Consider the following 19648-nt stretch of genomic DNA (forward strand, 5'->3'; position numbering starts at 1 on the left):
CTAAACTTTTATGTAAGCCTTTGTCGTTTTTACCAGATCAAGCCAGCTACCACTTCTCTGATTTCAAAACCTAGTTGGAATTGGCTTGGGACCCAGTTTAGATCTTTCTAGAATTTTCTTAGCAGAGGTGGGGAAGGATGGCACCATTATGACTGGTAGACTTCAACTCCCAGATTTCCCAAGCCAGCCATTTTCATATCTAAGACTTAGGTTCTAAGGCAGAGATGGAAGACAATAGCTCCTTTATGATTTGTGGACTTCAACTCCCAGAATTCCTGACATAGAATGGCTGACTGGGGAATTCTGGGAGTTGAAGTCCACAAGTCATAAAAGTGCCATTTTTCTTCACTCCCATCTTAGAGCAAGGATGTTCAACCTTAGGACATGCTTTACGATCTGTGGACTTCAACTCCCAGAATTCTCCAGCCAATTGCCTGGGGAATTCTGGGAATGAAGTCCACAAGTTGCTGTCAAGCTCTGAAATGGTTATATCTCCCACATCTCCTTCCAATTTCGAAATGGTTGGAAGGGTTTTATTTCAGGAACTGTATCTTAAGAGGTATGTGGTATGCTCGGAAGGAGGAATTCTGCTCCTCAGTTCTGAAAAAAAATCCACAATCCTGTAAACCCTGAATGGTGGTTTATCCAGGGAGAAGACCTCTCAAAAGACCTCTTAAAAGACTAGGCAAGAAGTCACCCCTTCTTTTAGATCCTCAAGTCATGCTACAAGACTGTGTGATCTAATTATTTAAATGTTATCCCCACTATTTCTGTTTTTTGGGGGAGGTATAATTTTTTTAAATTTTTCTCCACCATACACTAAAATATAAATAGATAAAAAACACAGCATCAGTGCCTAGAAATCATAATATATACTATTTCCTTCTCATATAATATAAAACATTTTAAGGAGCAGCATAAATTTCATTTTCCATTTAAACAATCTTATCCTCATTTTTCCATTATTTAAACTAACAGTATGAAAAACATTAATAAAAATCAGAAACTAATATTTCAATAGCTATCTGTCTATATATATGAAATTTCTTTATCTCATAACACCATTTCTGACTTTTTTTTGTCCACTCAGGGGGATGGTTTATTCATTAAGAACGGACGAATTATCAACGATGACCATTCCTTCTACGCCGATGTGTACATGGAAGACGGACTTATAAAGTTAGTATTGAAACCTTGAAATTTATTTGCACCTTTGGTTGATAACAATGGATACGGCTTCTTTTAGGATGCTTTCACTAACTTGGTTTGATAATCGCTTGAATTAAAAAAGATGGCCCATATAGAGGCAAAAAGCAGACAGCGATAAGATTAAACGATTATACAGCTAGTCTTCCAATTACAATGTTTAGTGACTGTTCATTGTTACAGTAGTATTGAAAAAAGCAATTTACCATTTTTCACCTATATGACTGCTATGCTGAACCTAAAACAGGTGACAATTTACAGCTGGGGGTGTCAAACTCAAGATCTAGGGGTCCAGCTAATGGGATGCTTAGATCTGGCTTTGGGAATTCATTTTGAAACCTTTGTGTTTGAGTTTTAATTTGTGGCTAATTACTAGCCGGCTGCCATGCAAGACAGAACACATTTGAGATGTTTGAGGGTCTCCCTGGGTAAAAGAGTTAACCTCCCTGTTTTCTTCCTGTTAGACAAATAGGAGAGAATCTGATTATTCCTGGAAACCCGAAAACTATCGAGGCGACCGGCTTCATGATCCTTCCAGGCGGTATCGACAGCAACACTTCTCTGCAGAAATCCATCCAAGGCTTAAGAGCAGCCGATGACTTCTATCAAGGAACGAAGGCTGCGTTGTCCGGAGGCACAACGACCGTCAGTAAGTGTTGAAGTTGTTGAGCTTCAATCTTTTCCAAAAGGCTTTCTGGGTTGCTGTTGTTGTTTTTTCCACTGAAAACATTCCTCTTCTCATCCCAGGAGCTTCTTTGCTCAAGAACGGAAGTGGCTTGTAGGAAAGAAATTATAAATTGACGATGGCAACCACTTATGAAGAAAATTTGTATAAAATGTTTTATAGGTGTTGTGGTTAGCTCTGGCCCAGCTCCTCCCCCAAGGACTGTGGATGTGGGGGAGACATCCACATGCTGCAGGCCTGTTTTGCCCCAGTGGAATCTGCTGATGAAGGCTCCTCTGACCAAGAAGACATGAGTGACAGGGAAGAGGAGAGTGTGGCAGACAGCTCAGAAGGAGATCAAATATGTAGCTCCTCCTTGGATTCAGAACAAGAGTTAATGATACAGCCACGCATGCGGAGAGCGATGCATTGGCAACAACAACTGAGAGATTATTATGAGGCCACCTGTGGTTGGGTGGGGCTGTGGTAATTAGTGAGGCTGCTATAAATAGCAGCCTGTGGGTTTGGCCATTGTGGAGGATTATCTGATCCTTGTGTTTCGTGACTGCTTTACTGACTTTGATCTTTTGTGTGCTGAATTTTTCCCCGCTTTGAAACTAAACCAGAGCAAAGTGTGTTTCACTTTGTGAAAGAAGAAGGACTGTGAATTGCCTCACAGCTGCAAGCTAAGTAACTCAGAACTGATAAGGGACTTGTACAAATTAGTTTGTTTGGAGACCAGTGCTCTTTGCTATACCAAAAGAGGGCTTGGTTTATTTGAATTTTCATTATAAAGAAAATTGTTTTGAATTTTCAAACGTGTGTGTGTCTGAAATTTGTACCTGTGAATTTTTGGGAGGAGTCTACCAGAGAGCCCGATAGAACAATAGGTGGCACCAATAACGGGTTGCAGCTGGTACAAGGGAATACGGAGTCCTGGTAGCGAAAATGGAGCTACTCACGCAGCTCCGGCTAACTGGCAGGTGGGTGCAGGTGTCGATGTGAGATTCAGGCTCTGCGCATGCGCTGGAAGCAAAATCTCATGTGACGATACCGTCGCGAGTGAGATTTTGACAATTTTCGCTGACTGTTTGCTTCACCGCGTGCAAAAATTGCCGAAATCTTGCTCGCACACACATCCTCACACAAGATTTTGCTTCTGGCACATGCGTAGAAGCCAAATCTCACGCCGACATGTGTGTGCTTATTCACCAGATGCACCCATGATAGTTACCAAGAGCAATCCGGTAGCACTAGCCAAATTTTTTAAAAATATTGGAAATGTAATAAAAAGCCAGGCACATACAACCAGGTCTGGTGGACATGTCCAAAAGCAGAATAAAAAAGAGGGGCAAAAGGCATATGTGTTTAGAAAAAAATGTTAAGACAGCATATAAATTTTAAGTCAGGACTGTTTTTGAATGCCAGAAGAAAATACGATAAAGGGAATTACGAGGGTTATCCAGAAAGTAAAGTTAAAAGGCACATAGCTCTCGCGGGGATTGTTCACGGGGGACGTTGGTGTGACTATCGTGTAGCGGGAAGCCAGTGGAAGAGAACGAGCAGTGACAGTGGTCAGTAGATCACTGATTGGCGTTGTGGGGAAGGTTAGAGATGAGCGTCCTCATTCTGTTTCCCTCTAAGTGCGAAGTGCGCGCTACAATATGGTACCTGAATGCTAAGGATGGAGGCACAAGATTGTTCTCGTTGATTGCTGAGTTTTAAATTTTTTGGCTGAAGGAGAATGGGTAAGGCGCTACTGCATTGATTGACGTTTGCTCTCTGGAGTAGGGTGGTCAGCCCAAGTTTCAAAGTTTCAATTCAAAGTGTTGGTTATGACCTATAAATCCCTTCATGGCACCGGACCAGAATATCTACGAGACCGCCTTCTGCCGCACTAATCCCAGCGGCCAGTTAGGTCCCACAGAGTTGACCTTCTCCGGGTCCCATCGACTAAACAATGTCGGCTGGCGGGACCCAGGGGAACAGCCTTCTCTATGGCGGTCCCGACCCTCTGGAACCAGCTCCCCCCGGAGATTAGGACTCCTTCTTAAAACCCACCTCTGCCATCAGGCATGGGGGACCTGAGACACTTCCCCTTGCCTATGCTGTTTTATGTATGGTATGTTGTATGTATGCTTTTTTATATAATGGGGTTTTTAGGCTTTTAATATAAAGTTGCTATTTTAGACTTTTATATTAGGTTTGTTATTATATATTGTTTTGTCAATGCTGTGAGCCGCCCCGAGTCTACGGAGAGGGGTGGCATACAAATCTAATAAATAACTAAATAACTAAATAACTAAACAAACAAACAAACAAGTTTCATCTCCTGCCGCCAATGTTGGCATGTCTCGGTATAGCTAGGCTATGAAACCTTCGACATCACCGAGCAGAGAATTTTAACAGAGCGTGGATGTGTGATAAAGCCAAGACACAGACTTAGTTAAATAAGTATTATTTACATATAAACAAAATATAGAAACAATCCAGAATAAGCACAAAGCAAATATAGGATAATAAGCACTGAGCAATTACAAGATTAGAAGCACAAAGCAAAATACAATATAGATAATAAGCACGAAGCTAATACAAGAAGATACGCACGAAGCATAAACACAACTCCCCCCCCTCTCAGGCAAAGTAAGAGAATGACTGAACAGAAATATGCAGTCACAGCCTCATTTGAGGGATGGAGCACTGGCGCCCTCTAATGACGTACCAGTTTAACTGTTTAAGTGACAGTACAGTTTTACAGTAGCAACTGTAACATTTAAAGTGACAGTACAAGTTTACAGTGGCAAACCCTAACACACATGTACTCCTGTACTAACAATCTCCCCCTTAGGGGTTGACATTTAAACACAATCCCATTTAAGGTTTCAGGTTATACCTAGTACAAATATCAATATGCGGTTTAGTCCCCTGCGCATTGGTGAAATTGTCAGCAAGATTATCAGAACTTTCACAGTTGAGAAAAGCCTCGCCTTCAATCTCGAAACGGTCAAGAAACTCTCGGGCGGCACTGACTCTGTCGATATTGTGCACTTCAGGAAACATCTTGAGCTCCCATCGCAGCAGTGTTCATATGTGTGAGGGGAACCTTTACCTTAATGCTTCTCTCCCCTCCCCCTTCTTTTTTACTTTTTCTTTCTCCTGCAGTTGATCACGTCCTTCCGGAGCCTGGCTCTAGTTTATTAACGGCGTTTGCAAAATGGAAAGAGGCAGCGGAGAGTAAATCCTGTTGCGATTATTCTCTGCACATGGACATCACCGACTGGTACGATGGGATCCAGGAAGATCTTGAAAATTTGGTGAAGCACAAAGGTTTGTACTAAGAGGTTTTGGGGAGGGCGTTTTGTGAGTGTGCTCATGACACGCTCCAGTGTTTGGACGTATCTTTGAATGACCCATAACCCCTTGCAGGGTGGAGTCTAGGCAACTGAACGGAGCCAATTGTTTACTGGCCGGCTGCTCTTCCCTGTTGCAAATGTGAAGTTTTGTAACAGATACGCTATATTCTCATTGTGCCCAGAGAGAGAAATATCTGCCTCTACCTAGGGTTGAACTCACAGCCTCCCGATTCAGAGGCGAGAGCTCTAGGGCCTGTCAAGGATTAGCTGAATCCTAGGTGATATTTCATTGTGTTACCATATAAGGTAATACAGTAGTACCTCTAGATACGAGCTGCTCCACATGCAAGTATTCCACGTTACGAGCTGAGACGTGAGCAAAATTTCTGTTCCACACCCGAGCTCAAATTTGGGATACGAGCTGAGCTTTCACTAGGTGGTGCAAGAATTCCTTGCTTCCAGTTATCTCGGCGCGAAAAACAAAGTCTAAAGGCATTCGTTCGAGATGCGAGTTGATCGACATACGAGCTCGGGTCTGGAATGAATTAGACTCGTATGTCGAGGTACCACTGTAGAAGGATGTAAGCATGTTAAATGCTGAGTTGTAGGGAATAAACTGCAACCTGATTGGGCGAGAGCATTATGAAATGCAAAGCACCTTTACGATGATGTGGTGTGGTTGTTGTTGGTGTGGTTGTTAGTTGGCTGGCTTTAGTAGTTTGAGGGTGAGTTAAATGAAGTAAGCATTGAGTTAGATCTGTAGTGCTGATACGGAGAAACCTGGATTTGTTTAGTATCTACGTGGAAGTAAGTTTTACTGCATATAGCGAAGGTTTGTTCATATAAATAGAAAACTAAGACAGAAGACATTTTGTTTGCACTGAAGAGTAAAACTGTTTGCTACTGTTTTTCTACAAAAGTGTCTTTGTCATTTATCTGCACAGGTTCTTTAATTGCCACAATATAAATTCTGGTATCTTGACAAGTCCTGCTGCATATCACAGTATATCCGGACAGGGCCATTGTACCACTCTAGAGTTTGGACATACTCTACCTAAAAAACAAAAAACTTATCCCTGTTGCCAGGCGAGGGTTGTCGCTCCTTTCGCTTCCGGTGCATTGTGCACGCAGTTTTGTGTCTCCGGTGTGCATGCGGGACATGTTTGAGTGATATTTTGCTTCTGCGCATGAGCAGGAAGCAAAATCTTGTGAGGGGATGCACACGTGTGAGATTTCCACATTTCTTTTGCTTCCACGTATGTGCAGAAGCAAAAAGTTGCCGAAATCTCTCTTTTGTATGTCCCCTCGAGAGATTTAGCTTCCTGTGCATGTGCAGAAGCAAAATCTCACTAGGATGCATGCGTGCACGTGCTGGACACACAGAGCTGTGTGTGCCGCACAGTTTTCACTACCGCTGTGATGACATCACCCATACCGGTAGGAACCCACTACTACCAGATTATCTTTGGAACCGATTTATGCCTCATGTATCCTAGTGGTCCCACAGAGTCGGCCTTCCCCAGGTCCCATCAGCCAGACAATGTCACCTGGTGGGGCCTAGGGGAAGAGCCTTCTCTGTGGTGGCCCCGGCCCTCTGGAACGAACTCCTTCTGGAGATACATACCACCCCCTCCCTCCTGGTCTTTTGTAAAGCTCTGAAGATCTACCTCTGCCAGTGAGCATGGGGGCCGTGAGTGACGAGATTGTCTCCGGCCGATACTATCTATGATTGAATTGGATGAATACGTATGACTGTGTATGGGTTTTTTTATATTTTTTAGTAATTTGCATAATCCTTTTATAATAATTTAGATTTCTTTACCTATTGTTACATTTATAACTTTGTACGCCGCCCTGTGTCGCCTCAAGAATGGCGGCATAGAAATCTAATAAGTAAGTAAGTAAGTAAGTAAGTAAGTAAGTAAGTAAGTAAGTAAGTAAGTAAGAAAGAAAGAAAGAAAGAAAGAAAGAAAGACAGACAGACAGAAAGAAAGAAAGAAAAGTGGAGTCATAGTTTATCAATCCCCAAATAAAACAATCTCCCTGTGTATCGTTGGTTGAAATCTATGTTTATGGCACCAGGGAGTTTTAATCGCCGTATATTGCTGGTTCTTGACCTACGACACTTCATTTAGTGACGGTTCAAAGTTACAACGTTGCTGGTAAAAAAAGGGACTCACGGCCATTTTTCACACTCACCCCATTGCAGCCTCTCCTTAGTCATGTGTTCAAAATTCGGATGCTTGGCAGTCAATTCATATTTATACATCTCCCACTGTCCAAGTCAATGGTGAAGCCAGATTCACTTAGTGACCACGTTACTAATTTTAGCAATTGCAGGGATTCCCTTTGCAACGGTGGCAAGGATGGTCGAGGGAGCAAAACTCACTTTTTACAAATGTTTCACTTAGCGGCTGAAATTTGGGGGCCCTTTGCTGGTCGTAAATTGAGGACTGTACGTATTGTGCATAAATTAATTCACTTTTTTTTTTAAAAAAATATCTCAACAGGTATCAATTCTTTCCAAGTCTACATGGGCTACAAAGATCTCTACCAAATGACCGATTCCCAAGTATGTACCATTTTTATTTCCTCTTTCAAGATTTGAAATCTGATTTTTTAACTAAGATGGAGGGGTGTTTTATATTTTGTTCTGCCATCTCTTCTCTTTTTGAGTTGAGTTGTACCCACATTTTCTCCTGAATTAGGCTTCTGCTGTCTTTAGGGTCCTATTGCAGAATCAGGGTCAATTTTAATGGAGAATAGAGACCTTAATTGAACGCTTGGATTATGTTATTTTTCAGCATGAGTGTCGTCTTTCGAATGCACCAAGAAAGCTTTCCAAATTGCCAGATCCTCAACTGATGTCCTAAAGCAAAGTTAAATTAAAATTTCGTTAAGATTATTCTCCTCTGGTTATATATTAGCGATAGCACTTAGAATTATATTCCGCTTCACAGTACTTTAGAGCCCTCTGTAAATGGTTTACAGAGGGCTCTAACAATCTCTTGCCCCTAACAATCTGGGTCCTCATTTCATTGACCATTAGAAGGACAGAAGGCTGAGTCAACCTTGAGACGGTCAGGATCGAACTGCTGGCAGTTGGCCGAATTAGCCTGCAATGCCGTATTCTAACCACTGTGCCACCACGGGTGTTTTTAATATATATTCTTCCTCCTCCTCTTCTTGTTCTTCACCTTGTCCTCCTCTTCCTCTTCTCTTCCTCCTCCTTCTCTCACTCTTCTCCCCTCCCCTCCTCCTCTCCTCCTCCCCCTTCCTCCTCCTCTTCTCTCTCCTTTTCCCCTCCCACTCTTCCTCCTTCCTCTTTCTCTCTTCCTCCTCCTCCTTGCTCCCTCCTCCCCTTCTTCACCTCCTCCCCCACCCCTTCCTCCTCCTCCTCTCTTCTCCTCCCCTCCCACTCCTCCTTCCTTTCTCTCTTCCTCCTCCTCCTTGCTCCCTCCTCCCCTTCTTCACCTCCTCCTCCACCCCTTCCTCCTCCTTCCTTTTCCACCTCTCTCCTCTTCTCTCCTCCTCATTCTTCTCCTCCCCTCCCACTCCTTCCTCTTCTTCTCCCCCTCCTCCCCCTTCCTCCTCCTTGCTCCTTCCTCCCCTTCTTCACCTCCTTCCCCACCCTTTCCTCCTCCTTCCTGTTCCATCTTCCTCCTCCTCTTACTCTTCTCCTACTTTCCTCCTCCTCCTTCTCTCTCTTCTTCTTCTCCCCTCACCACCTCCCCTCCCACTCCTCCTCCTTCCTCCTCTTTGCTCCATCCTCCCTTTCTTCACCTCTCCCCTCCTCCTTCCTCTTTCTCCTCCTCCTTGTCAATTGCACACAGCTCTACGAAGCATTCACCTTCCTGAAAAGTCTCGGAGCCGTTATCATGGTGCACGCAGAAAATGGGGATTTGATAGCTCAGGTGAGAAACATGAATTGATAAATGAGAACAACATGTTCTGGTTTCCCCAGGCAGGAAGCTTCCTGTGGTTTGGGGATCTCTACACACACCCTGTCCCCCCCCCCAAGGAATGACCGTGCCCTCTTCTGTTTCAGGAGCAAAAGAGGGTGCTGGCATTGGGAATAACAGGACCAGAAGGTCATGCTTTGAGCCGACCTGAAGAGGTGAGGATTCCTGCATTGCCTTCCAAAGGATTTCTTACAGAAATACCTGAAACATAAGAGGCAACTGGGCTTTCTTGGTATTTGTTTGAAGAGTCCTCGGAGAGGGGCGGCATACAAATCTAATAAATAATAATAATAATAATAATAATAATAATAATAATAATAATTATTATTATTATTATTATTATTATTATTATTATTATTATTATTATTATTATGTCAGTACAACACAGCAAACGAGATCACTATGCTGGATTTCGTATTTCATCACCAGTCGGGCGCTTCCCAAGCACCTAGGACTGTGTGATGTAGCGGCGAATTATGTTTGCCGATCCCAGTAAAGCGGCCTTTTGCAATTGACAGATGGGGATTTTGTCAATTCCGATGGTTTTCAAATGTCCGCTGAGATCCTTTGGCACTGCGCCCAGCGTGCCAAGTACCACTGGGACCACTTTCATGGGCTTGTGCCAGAGTCATTGCAGCTCGATTTTTAGATCTCCATATTTCACTAATTTCTCTAGCTGCTTCTCCTCAATTCTGCTGTCTCCTGGGATGATGATGATGATGACGACGACGACTATTATTATTTTGCTTCTCATTTCAAGAAGCTTTTTCCACTTGGATTGGATGGTTGGGGAACGGAAGGATTGATGCTTCTTGCAGACAGCTGGTCATTTGCATCCTTTTTAGAGAGTCATTGAGGCCACTTGGAAGTAACTGTGCAACAGTACACAAACAGTAACTGCCAGAAGAATCTTGGAGTCCTAGTGGACAATTACTTAAATATGAGCCAGCCATGTGTGGAAGCAGCCCCAAAATAGCCCACACAATCCTAGGCTGCATTGATAGAATCAAGATCAGGTGAAGTATATTACTACTGCTTTACAAAGCCTTAGTAAGGCCACACTTGGAATACTGCATCCAAATTTGGTAATTACAATATATAAAAGATGTGTGAGACTCTGGAAAGAGTACAGAGAAGAGCAACAAAGAGGATTAGGGAACTGTAGGCTAAAACGTACGAAGTATGGTTGCAGGAATTGGGTACGTCTAATTTAAGGAAAAGAAGGACCAGGGGAGACACGATAGCAGTCTTCTGATGTTTGAAGGGCTGCCACATAGATGAAAGGGTTTTTCCAAAGCGCCAAGAATACAAGAGAAGAAACAATGGATGGAAACTAATCAAGGAGAGAAGCAACCTAAAGCTAAATGCAAATTTCAACTCCGTTAAACCTAGAGGCATTATCTTGATATGGGTCACCATAGAAATATCACAAATGCCATGATAATTAATAAATGTGAACGTTTTTATGACACTTGGTCTCCCTTTCTATTTGCCTTTCAGTTGGAAGCAGAGGCCGTATTCCGGGCGATCACCATAGCTAGTCGGATCAACTGTCCCGTCTATATCACTAAAGTTATGAGTAAAAGCGCGGCTGATGTAATCTCGCTGGCTAGGAAGAAAGGTAAGGGGGTTCAGGTTGTCTTGACGGATGGATGTATTTCTCTTTCACACACCTACTTTTGGGTTAAAAATGACATGATGGAAGTTAGAGAACTTTATCCATGCCTGGCACTCCATATGCAATTCCGTGAGTAGCAGGTTCCTACAAATATGGTTGACGGCATTGCACCAGGAGTGGCAACATTGACCTACTGTGTTTCCCTGAAAATAAGACCCTGTGTTATATTTTATTGAACCGCCCACCTGCCCTGATGCCACCATTTGGGGTTTTTTTATGCTCTGTGTATTCACAGAACACTTTGTGCATGTGCAGAGGGTAAAAGAACTCAAATGGTGGCATCCGGGCATGTGGCTAGAACTTCGTGTTGCCTTCGCGACCGGCTCTCCAATGACTGACAGGCACAAGCGAACCAGGAGCATTTCACCCTTGGTTTGTAGGCTAGTTGTACTGCATTTTACTGAAATTAAGCCCTCCTCTGAAAATAAACCCTCCCCCAAAAATAAGAGCTGCCCAAAAATATTTAAACACATGTGCAGCTGGTTCCCGCCATTTCTTCTGGTTAGCGTTGCTGTGAGTGATCCTTGTCAGCCTCAGGACATGTCTGATTCTGAGGAGGATGAGCCAAGTTCCTTAGTTTATCCTGGGTTAAGGAGGTTATCAGAGGGAAGGGAAGCCGAGAGTGAAGTTGACAGTGATTTAGGAGTGTCTCAGGGAGCGGACGTTATAATGGAAAGTTGGTCCCTGTCAGATAGTGATCAAGAGGTGTTAGAAAATGAATGGCTAGATGTAAGATATAGGAGAAAAGTCAGAAGACGAGAAGAGATTCAAGGTAAGAGTAGTAAATGCTGTGATTTCGCTGAGGCTTCCCTCGCTGGGAAACCCCAGCTCCGGACTTCCGTTTCCAGCCGAAGCGCCTGTTTTCGCGCTGGTGGGATTCCCCTGCTGGGATTCCCCTGCAGCATCACAAAATCCGGAGGTGGGGTTTCCCATGGAGGGGAGCCTCAGGGGAATCCCACCAGCGTGAAAACTGGTGCTTCAGCTGGCAATGGAAGTCTGGAGACGGGGCATCCCAGTGGCGGCAGCAGGTTCGTAAGGTGAAAATAGTTCGGGAGAAGAGGCAAAAAAATCTTAAAACCCCGGGTTCGTATCTCGAAAAGTTTGTATGACGAGGGGTTCGTAAGACGTATCACTGTATTTTATTTTATTTAAAATCATCAATTTTTATGCATTCTGGTCCGTCTTTTCTCCACCCAAGGTGCTCTGGTATTGGGGGAACCGATCACAGCCAGTCTGGGGACTGATGGCACTCATTATTGGAACAAGAACTGGGCGAAGGCTGCAGCATTTGTGACCTCACCGCCTCTGAGCCTGGATCCGACCACGCCTGATCATCTGACCTCACTTTTAGCCTGGTAAGAAAAGACAGATACTGGCAAACTATGGGTATGAACCAGTGGTGAAATCCTACCGGTACACCCTGGTTCAGGCATAGTAGTAGACAAGACGGCTAGTGATTTGGAGAAGAGGCAACAAGAGGCTCCACTCATCCATCCAGACGTCACCATTTTCTTTTTAATCATCTGTGCATGCGCAAAGTCTTCTGCTGTTGATTCTCCATCTGACAGTGTGTCCCACACTTGACAACTGCAGTGATTTACTTAACAGAGATGGCAAGGAAAGTTGTAAAATGGGGCAAAGCTCCCTTAACAAATGTCTCACTTAACAATATAAATTTTGGGTTTGATTTAATTTAATTTAATAATTTAATTTAATTTATTTGACTTTCACGCCGCCCATTCCCAAAGGTCTCTGGGCAGCTTGCAACAATAAATGATACAATACATTGGTGGTGTTTGTAGGTCAAGAACTGCAACTGTATCGATCACAATTGACCTTCAACTTCAGTTGTGAGAAACAAAAAGTGAAAAATGGATCTGGAATGTTTATTCACTGATGTTATGTGCATTTTTTCTTTCTTTCAGTGGAGATCTACAAGTGACCGGAAGCGGACACTGTACTTACAACACAGCCCAAAAGGCTCTGGGCAAAGAAAACTTCACTCTCATCCCTGAAGGGGTTAATGGTGTTGAAGAACGAATGACGTTGGTCTGGAATAAATGTGTTGTGAGTGGAATATATAAGGACAGATAAAAAGGGGAGGTGGGAGAAAACAAAAAGTGGAGCAAAAGAAAGATGCACAGTGTCAATCTATTCCGGTTTGGGCATTTAAGAAAGGAAGACCCTCGATTCCGTTTGCAGTGAAAGGTATACTTTTACTAAAACCAAGCGGTTACAATGTAGATACAAAAATTACCACATAAAGCTGGTATTTCCCCTTTCTCCTGAGCCCTCTTGCTAGTGTTCAGTAAAGTTTCAAATTAGTTGTTGTGGTAACAGTTCTAAAATGCAGCACCTCTTTAGCGGGCATTCCCATGCCATTCCCATGCCAGTGATTTTGGGATTATTGAACCATTGTCTCTGGTTGGCACGCCTAGTTCTTTTTAGTTGCCCCAAAATTTCCACTGTCAAGTGAGACATTTGTTAAGTGAATCCCCCCACACACCTTTCTTGTCACTGTTGTTCAGTGAATCAATACAGTTTATCTATCTATCTATCTATCTATCTATCTATCTATCTATCTATCTATCTATCTATCTATCTATCTATCTGATTTTTATGCCACCCTTCTCCTTAGACTCAGGGCAGCTTACAACATGTTAGCAATAGCACTTTTTAACAGAGCTAGGCTATTTCCCCCACAATCCGGGTCCTCATTTTACCCACCTCGGAAGGATGGAAAGCTGAGTCAACCTTGAGCCGGTGATGAGATTTGAACTGCTGACCTTCAGATCTACAGTCAGCTTCAGTGGCATGCAGTGCAGCAACCTGCTGCACCACCCTGGCTCATTTGTTAGATTGTTAAATGAATCAGGCTTCTGTTCTGTCTGGTTGGATCAATTATCAAGAATAAAGACCCATTCACACTCTGATTCAAAAGCAGTCATAAGCAAAGTCTATTTCCAGCAAAATTCTGCTACTGAACTAGTGCCGCCATTTTGTTTTTTGCTTCTTCGCACATTCAGAAGCTGTTTTTTTTGTTTCTGTGCATGCATAGAAGTTGGGTCTTTTGCATTGTGCATAAGCATGCATATGCAGCGGACCAGGAAGTGAAACGGCAGTGAGGTAAGCGGGAATCCATCCCTGCAAAGCACAATATCTTTAGGATATTGTATAAGCCACAGTGAGACAGTGGTTAGAGTGCAGTACTGCAGGCTACTTCTGCTGATCACTGGCTGCCAGCAGTTTGGCAGATCAAATCACACCAGGCTCAAGGTTGACTCAGCTTTCCATCCTTCCAAGGTGGGTAAAATGAGGACCGCTTAGAGAGGGCTGTAAAGCACTGTAAAGCGGTATATAAGTCTAAATGCTAAATGGAAATGTTTTAATGAAGGGTTATTCTAATTGTGTCCCTAACATTCCTCCAATATCATTTCTTTTGTTCTCTACAAATACAATGAGATCCTTTACGCCCCAAATATTAAGTTTTGTTTAAGATCTACTGAGGAATCACATATATTTTCAAATGTCATGGTCTAGTAATTACCCCTTATTAATATGTGCCATCTAACCTGTAGAAAAATACTATATCTGTGTCTGTTACTATAGCTTTAATTTCTGATTAGTCTACAGGTAAAATGGATGAAAACCAGTTTGTTGCTATTACTAGCTCTAACGCTGCCAAAATCTTCAATCTGTATCCACAAAAAGGCAGGATTGAAGTTGGTTCTGATGCTGATCTTGTTATCTGGGATCCCGACAAAGAGAAGACAATCACAGCAAAAAGCCATAAATCGGTAAGAAAGAACATCTCAATCAATAGAATGAAGAAGGAACCTCAGAGGTCTTCTAGACCAACTCTGTGCTCTGGCAGGAAGCCCTATACCAGTGATGGGTAACCTTTTTGACACCGAGTGCCGAACCCGGAACACATGTGCCAGAGCCCGGAAACTGGAAAACCAGCAAGCTGGTGCGCATGCATGCACTGGCCAACTGGTCTTCCGGTTTGTGGTGCGCGCAGGACAGCTGGTCTTTGCATGTGCCGTGGTGCCAGAAACTAGAATACCAGACAGCTGGTCTTCCAGTTTCTGGTGCATCGGCACACACAAAGTCCAACTGGCCAGCACATGTGCATGCCGGAAACCAGAAGAGCAGCCTTAGAGAAAAAGAAAAAAATAAATTTGTCAAGAATCATCAGGTACAACACATAATGATTGTCGTAGGGTTCAAATAAACAATCAGGAAACAATGTTAATGTAAATCGTTAGAATACAAGCAACAAGTCATACAGTCATAAGTGGGAGGAGATAGTTGATAGGAAAGTTGAGAAGAGTAACAACAATATTGCACTCTTAAGCGAATAGTTTGACAGTGGTGAGGGAATTATTTGTTCAGCAGAGTGATGGCATTCGGGGAAAAAGTGTTCATGAGTCTAATTGTCTTGGTGTGCAATGTTCTATAGCGTCATTTTGAGGGTAGGAGTTGAAACAGTTTATGTCCAGGATGTGAGGGGTCAGTAAATATTTTCATGTCCCTCTTTTTGACTCATGCAGTATTCAGGTCCCCAATTGAAGGCAGGTTGGCAGCAATTGTTTTTTCTGCAGTTCTGATTATCCTCTGAAGTCTGTGTCGGTCTTGTTGGGTTGCAGAACTGAACCAGTTATGGAGGTGCAGATGACAGACTCAGATAACCAGTCAAAATGAAATCAGGTAGAATTAATTAATGAAGAAAGAAGCCCTCTTAAAAGAATACAGACAATAAAAGAGAAGCATAAATCAAGCCAGCATTTAGAAGTGTCCAATGGAAGCAGAAACAGGAGTCAAAACATTTGGCAGTTTGACCCAGTGGTTATTAAAACCCCAGACACGTATATGAATTAATGCAATCAAAACCATGCCCACATGCTCATTAATAATGTTATATTGTTGTCATTGTTTAGGCTATTGAATATAACATTTTTGAAGGCATGGAATGCTGTGGGGCTCCTTACATAGTTATTAGCCGAGGGAAGATTGTGTTCGAAGACGGGAATCTGTCGGCGAAGAAAGGAACAGGGTCTTTCATCCCCCGAAACCCCTTTCCAGAGTATCTTTATCAACGGATCAAAACTAGGAATAAGGTATGTTGACCCATTTTCCTCGTCACCTTTCAATATTGTTGTATTGTTGGAGAGACAAAAGTAAATGCCTGTTAACTGAGAATGAATACATCTTTGTCTATGGAGATTCTCAGTCACCCAGATCATGGTTGTCCCAATGGTGCTTTTTTTCAGGCAGTTGACCTTTCTGGTTTTTCTTTGAAGATGTTTTGCTTCTCATCCAAGAAGCTTCTTCAGCTCTGGTTGGATGCTGGGGAATGGAAAGATTTTTACTCTTTGTAGACAACTGGTCATTTGAACTCTTTTAGCAAGTTGTTAAGGCCACCTGGAGGGTTATCTGGGTCAGCAGGATCACCTGAATGGTGCAAATGGGTATGGAGCCTTCTTGGAACCGCTGAAAGTATTGTGTTGTAGATTGGAGATACATGATGTCCTCTCCTTCCCCCTCAGTTGAGAGGGATGTTTAATTTTGACATAGATAGCCTCTTTGACCCCCCTTTCAAACCAGCAGTCCTCTCTGTCCAAAATGTGGACTTTGCTGCCCTCAAAGAGCGGCCTTTGTCTTTTAAATACAAGTGGACTGCTGAATCTTGTCCCGATGGGTTTGTTCTCCTATGTCGTGCCATGCATTTATGAAATGGTTGTTTTGTTTCCCCAATGTGCAGGTCTGCACATGGCTCACTGCATTATACTGCATATATATGTGCTTCTTTCTGTGCCCTGCAGGTAACAGAATTACAGGGTGTTTCCCGAGGAATGTACGATGGGCCGGTCTATGAAGTTTTACAAACGCCTTCAAAATATGCAACTCCTGCCCCCTCAACTAAAACATCGCCTGCCAAAAGCCAGCCTCCACCAATTAGAAACCTACATCAGTCTAATTTCAGTTTATCAGGTGATTCTGAATTCTTTTAGAAACAATGCTTGTGGAAAAGATTGGCCCCAGTATGAGGTATTTAGAATGGAGTTGCCGTCTCATGTGGAGTGAGTAAAGCATACTTTGGAGAGGTGGTATTTTTCCACAGATGTTCTAGGACTGAGGATAGCTGGCTTGCCCTTTCTGGGGGTGCCAGTTTGGCAGAAAGGGGAGCTGGACCATAGCCATTTAGGCAGCCAGAATGGCCTTGGGGTGCTTGGTAGTTTGGACTTGCTTGGAGCATGTTTTCTAAAATTCATCGAAAGTTTCCCTGACCAGTGGCCCGAGATTCTCATTTTTGCTGGATTCCCTCTTTTTTTGCTTTGAGCCAGACACCCGGGGTGAGGGTGGGGAGTCTCCTTCCCCAGAGGGGAGGCAAAACCCCGCCTCCAACATAGAGACGATAGCAGGCCAATTGGATGGTCACCATTCAACTTCAGGCATAGGGACCCCAGACCGAAGGGGTTTGAGAAGAAAGCTGAATCCATTACACTCCCATATGCCTGGCATTAATGAATCTTGCCTCCACTAGTAAATATTATTTTTAAATGATGTTTAAGCTGTACACCAGAATGATTCTTCAGCTTTGTGGGATAGCAACTCCCTGTGGCAGGAAAAATGAAGAGCAACTCTCACGGAGTTTGGACAACATGCCCGTCTGCCTCCAGAGGCCTGATTAGATTAAAAATAAGAATGGATACCCCTCCATCTTTCCCCACTTTTGAGATGTCCCAATAGAAGACATGCAGAAGCTCCCGTTGGCAGGTCCAATGCCACACTAAGATAGGGTTAGGTTTGGGGTGCTTTGGGCTCAGAAATGAAGGAGTCTCATGTATTCCCGAGAATTAAATTAATTATTGTGGCCTATTGGCCTCTAGCCCCTCCAGCAGCCAAATCAGAGGAGGCAATGTAGGAGTCAGGGTCAGCAGCAAGACAACCTGAGAGAGACAGAGACAGGGATGGAGCCTGGGCCGCCCTCAGCCTTCAGATGAAGAGTCAACAATCCCCAGGTCTGGAGGTGGCTGATGAGGAAGAGGAGGAACAGCTGGGTTCAGTGCCTTAGGCATGGATGTGGAGAAGGCAGAGGAGAGCAGTGGAAATCTATGGGCCAATCCTGGGGAAGGAAGATGCACCGCTGCTTGTGAGGCCCCATCCTAGCTCTGGGGATAAAAGGCAGGAGGAGATGAATAGATGTGGCAGAAATCTATTCATCTTCCAGTTGGACAGACTTGTTAGCCTGTGGTGAGAGAGAAACTTTTTGCCAGGGTTGCCGGCACCCCTAATTAAAGGAAAGTTTGGTGTTACCTTCTGGGGTCTGTTATGTTTGGTTAACTGGGTCATAACACTAATGCTTCTGAAATGTTCTCTTGTAGGGGCTCAGGTAGATGACCATAATCCTCGTCGCACTGGACACCGTATTGTGGCACCACCAGGGGGCCGTTCCAACATCACTAGTCTTGGATAAGCATAGACGGAAGTCGGAAATGAAGAATGAACACTCTTAGTCCTCCTCTACATTCCGTGCTCCTTAACTCACGTTTCATTCATTGCTATGCGAGAAAAAAATGTTTGTCTTAAGAAAATAAGTGTCATAGTGTGATGTGTTTGCTTGGAATGAACCACTTTGATTGTGTTTGCCATCTTAAAAGCATGATCCTCCCCCGTGCTCGGTGAGCAGCGGTGCTGCTCGTAGCTTTGCTTGCAGTAGAGATTATCCTTTACACCTTCCCACCCTTCCTTCCTACTTAGCTGTGCTAGATTAGGCAATGCATGTTACTGAAGCAAGTTGTGGTTTGTGCATCTACTTTAGAGCAACGGCCACCTGCCACTTTGGATTAGACACAAGGTCAAGGCGCGATGATCCGTTAAAGGCACCTATGGACGTCTTACAAATATGCAGTAGAATTTTTGTTGGTGTACATTTTTTATTCATTACTGACCCATTGAGGGGGGCCAATAGGCTGTTGATCTTCTCAGTCGAGTCATACTCTTGTCCGACTTTAGGAAAAGCCATTATTATTAATTCATGTGGTGACTGTAGAGGATTTCCATAGACGGTCATCTTTACAGACCAGTTTTGGTACTTGTAAACATTTCCAAGGTTTGTTGAGTTTTAAAATGTTTTTTTGTATGGAGAGGGTTTTTTCCCTCCTTGCTCCTTATAGGTTGTGGTAATTTATTAGAATGTGTCAGATTTAGTAGTTGTGGCTCATTTTTTAAACACGTGAAATAAAAGAACATGAAGCAATTTGACTTTTTTTTATCATAATGCATTATTAAAACAATTGCCATTGGTATCTTGTGCATCCTTGAGAAAACTCCAACCTGACAGGAATTAGTGAATAACTGGTTGTGGATCATGGACCAGAACCCATTGCACTGCAGTCGTCTTTGTTTACAGGTTCACAGTTTAACAGAATAATAGAGTAAAAGAGTTAGAAGAGACTTTGGAAGTCTTCTAGTCCAACCTGGGTCCAAAACCTTCAGACAAAAGGTTATCCAATCTCTTCTTTAAAATTTCCAGTATTGGAACATCCACAGCTTCTGGAGGCAAGTCTTCCTACATGAATATCAGGAAATTTCTCCTTAGTTCTAGGTTGCTTTTCTCCATGTTTACTTTCCAGCCATTGCTTTTTGTTCTGCTTTCTGGTGCTTTGGAGAGTACATTGACCCCCGCTTTGTGGCAGACCCTCAAATAAGAGGAACTCTGATATTGCGGGATCTCTAGTCTTGCAACTGTGATGAAGATGTAAGCCAGTGATGGCAAACC

General features: G+C 43.3%; 1 protein-coding gene across 1 annotated transcript; it reads left to right on the forward strand.

The window, feature by feature from the left end:
* Nucleotides 1–1093: 1093 nt before the first annotated feature.
* On the forward strand, nt 1094–19109 carry CRMP1 (collapsin response mediator protein 1). The gene is made up of 13 exons (XM_070757020.1): nt 1094–1179; nt 1671–1855; nt 5033–5197; nt 7734–7795; nt 9057–9137; nt 9272–9340; nt 10686–10806; nt 12062–12218; nt 12789–12930; nt 14490–14660; nt 15804–15983; nt 16689–16857; nt 18252–19109. Exons 1-13 carry the CDS (start codon nt 1160–1162, stop codon nt 18341–18343), a joined length of 1614 nt encoding a protein of 537 aa, XP_070613121.1. The 5' UTR covers nt 1094–1159; the 3' UTR covers nt 18344–19109.
* The last annotated feature ends 539 nt before the right edge of the window (nt 19110–19648 follow it).

The sequence above is a fragment of the Erythrolamprus reginae genome, chromosome 7 (assembly GCF_031021105.1).
Source record: "Erythrolamprus reginae isolate rEryReg1 chromosome 7, rEryReg1.hap1, whole genome shotgun sequence".
NCBI lineage: Eukaryota > Metazoa > Chordata > Lepidosauria > Squamata > Dipsadidae > Erythrolamprus > Erythrolamprus reginae.

What these genes read in the sequence shown, in the direction of transcription:
- CRMP1 (XM_070757020.1), top strand. Translation starts at nt 1,160, where the DNA reads ATGGAAGACGGACTTATAAA. An exon ending in AAATTTGGTGAAGCACAAAG is followed by an intron (nt 5,198 to 7,733) that starts GTTTGTACTAAG and finishes ATATCTCAACAG; the next exon opens with GTATCAATTCTTTCCAAGTC. An exon ending in CTTTGAGCCGACCTGAAGAG is followed by an intron (nt 9,341 to 10,685) that starts GTGAGGATTCCT and finishes TTTGCCTTTCAG; the next exon opens with TTGGAAGCAGAGGCCGTATT.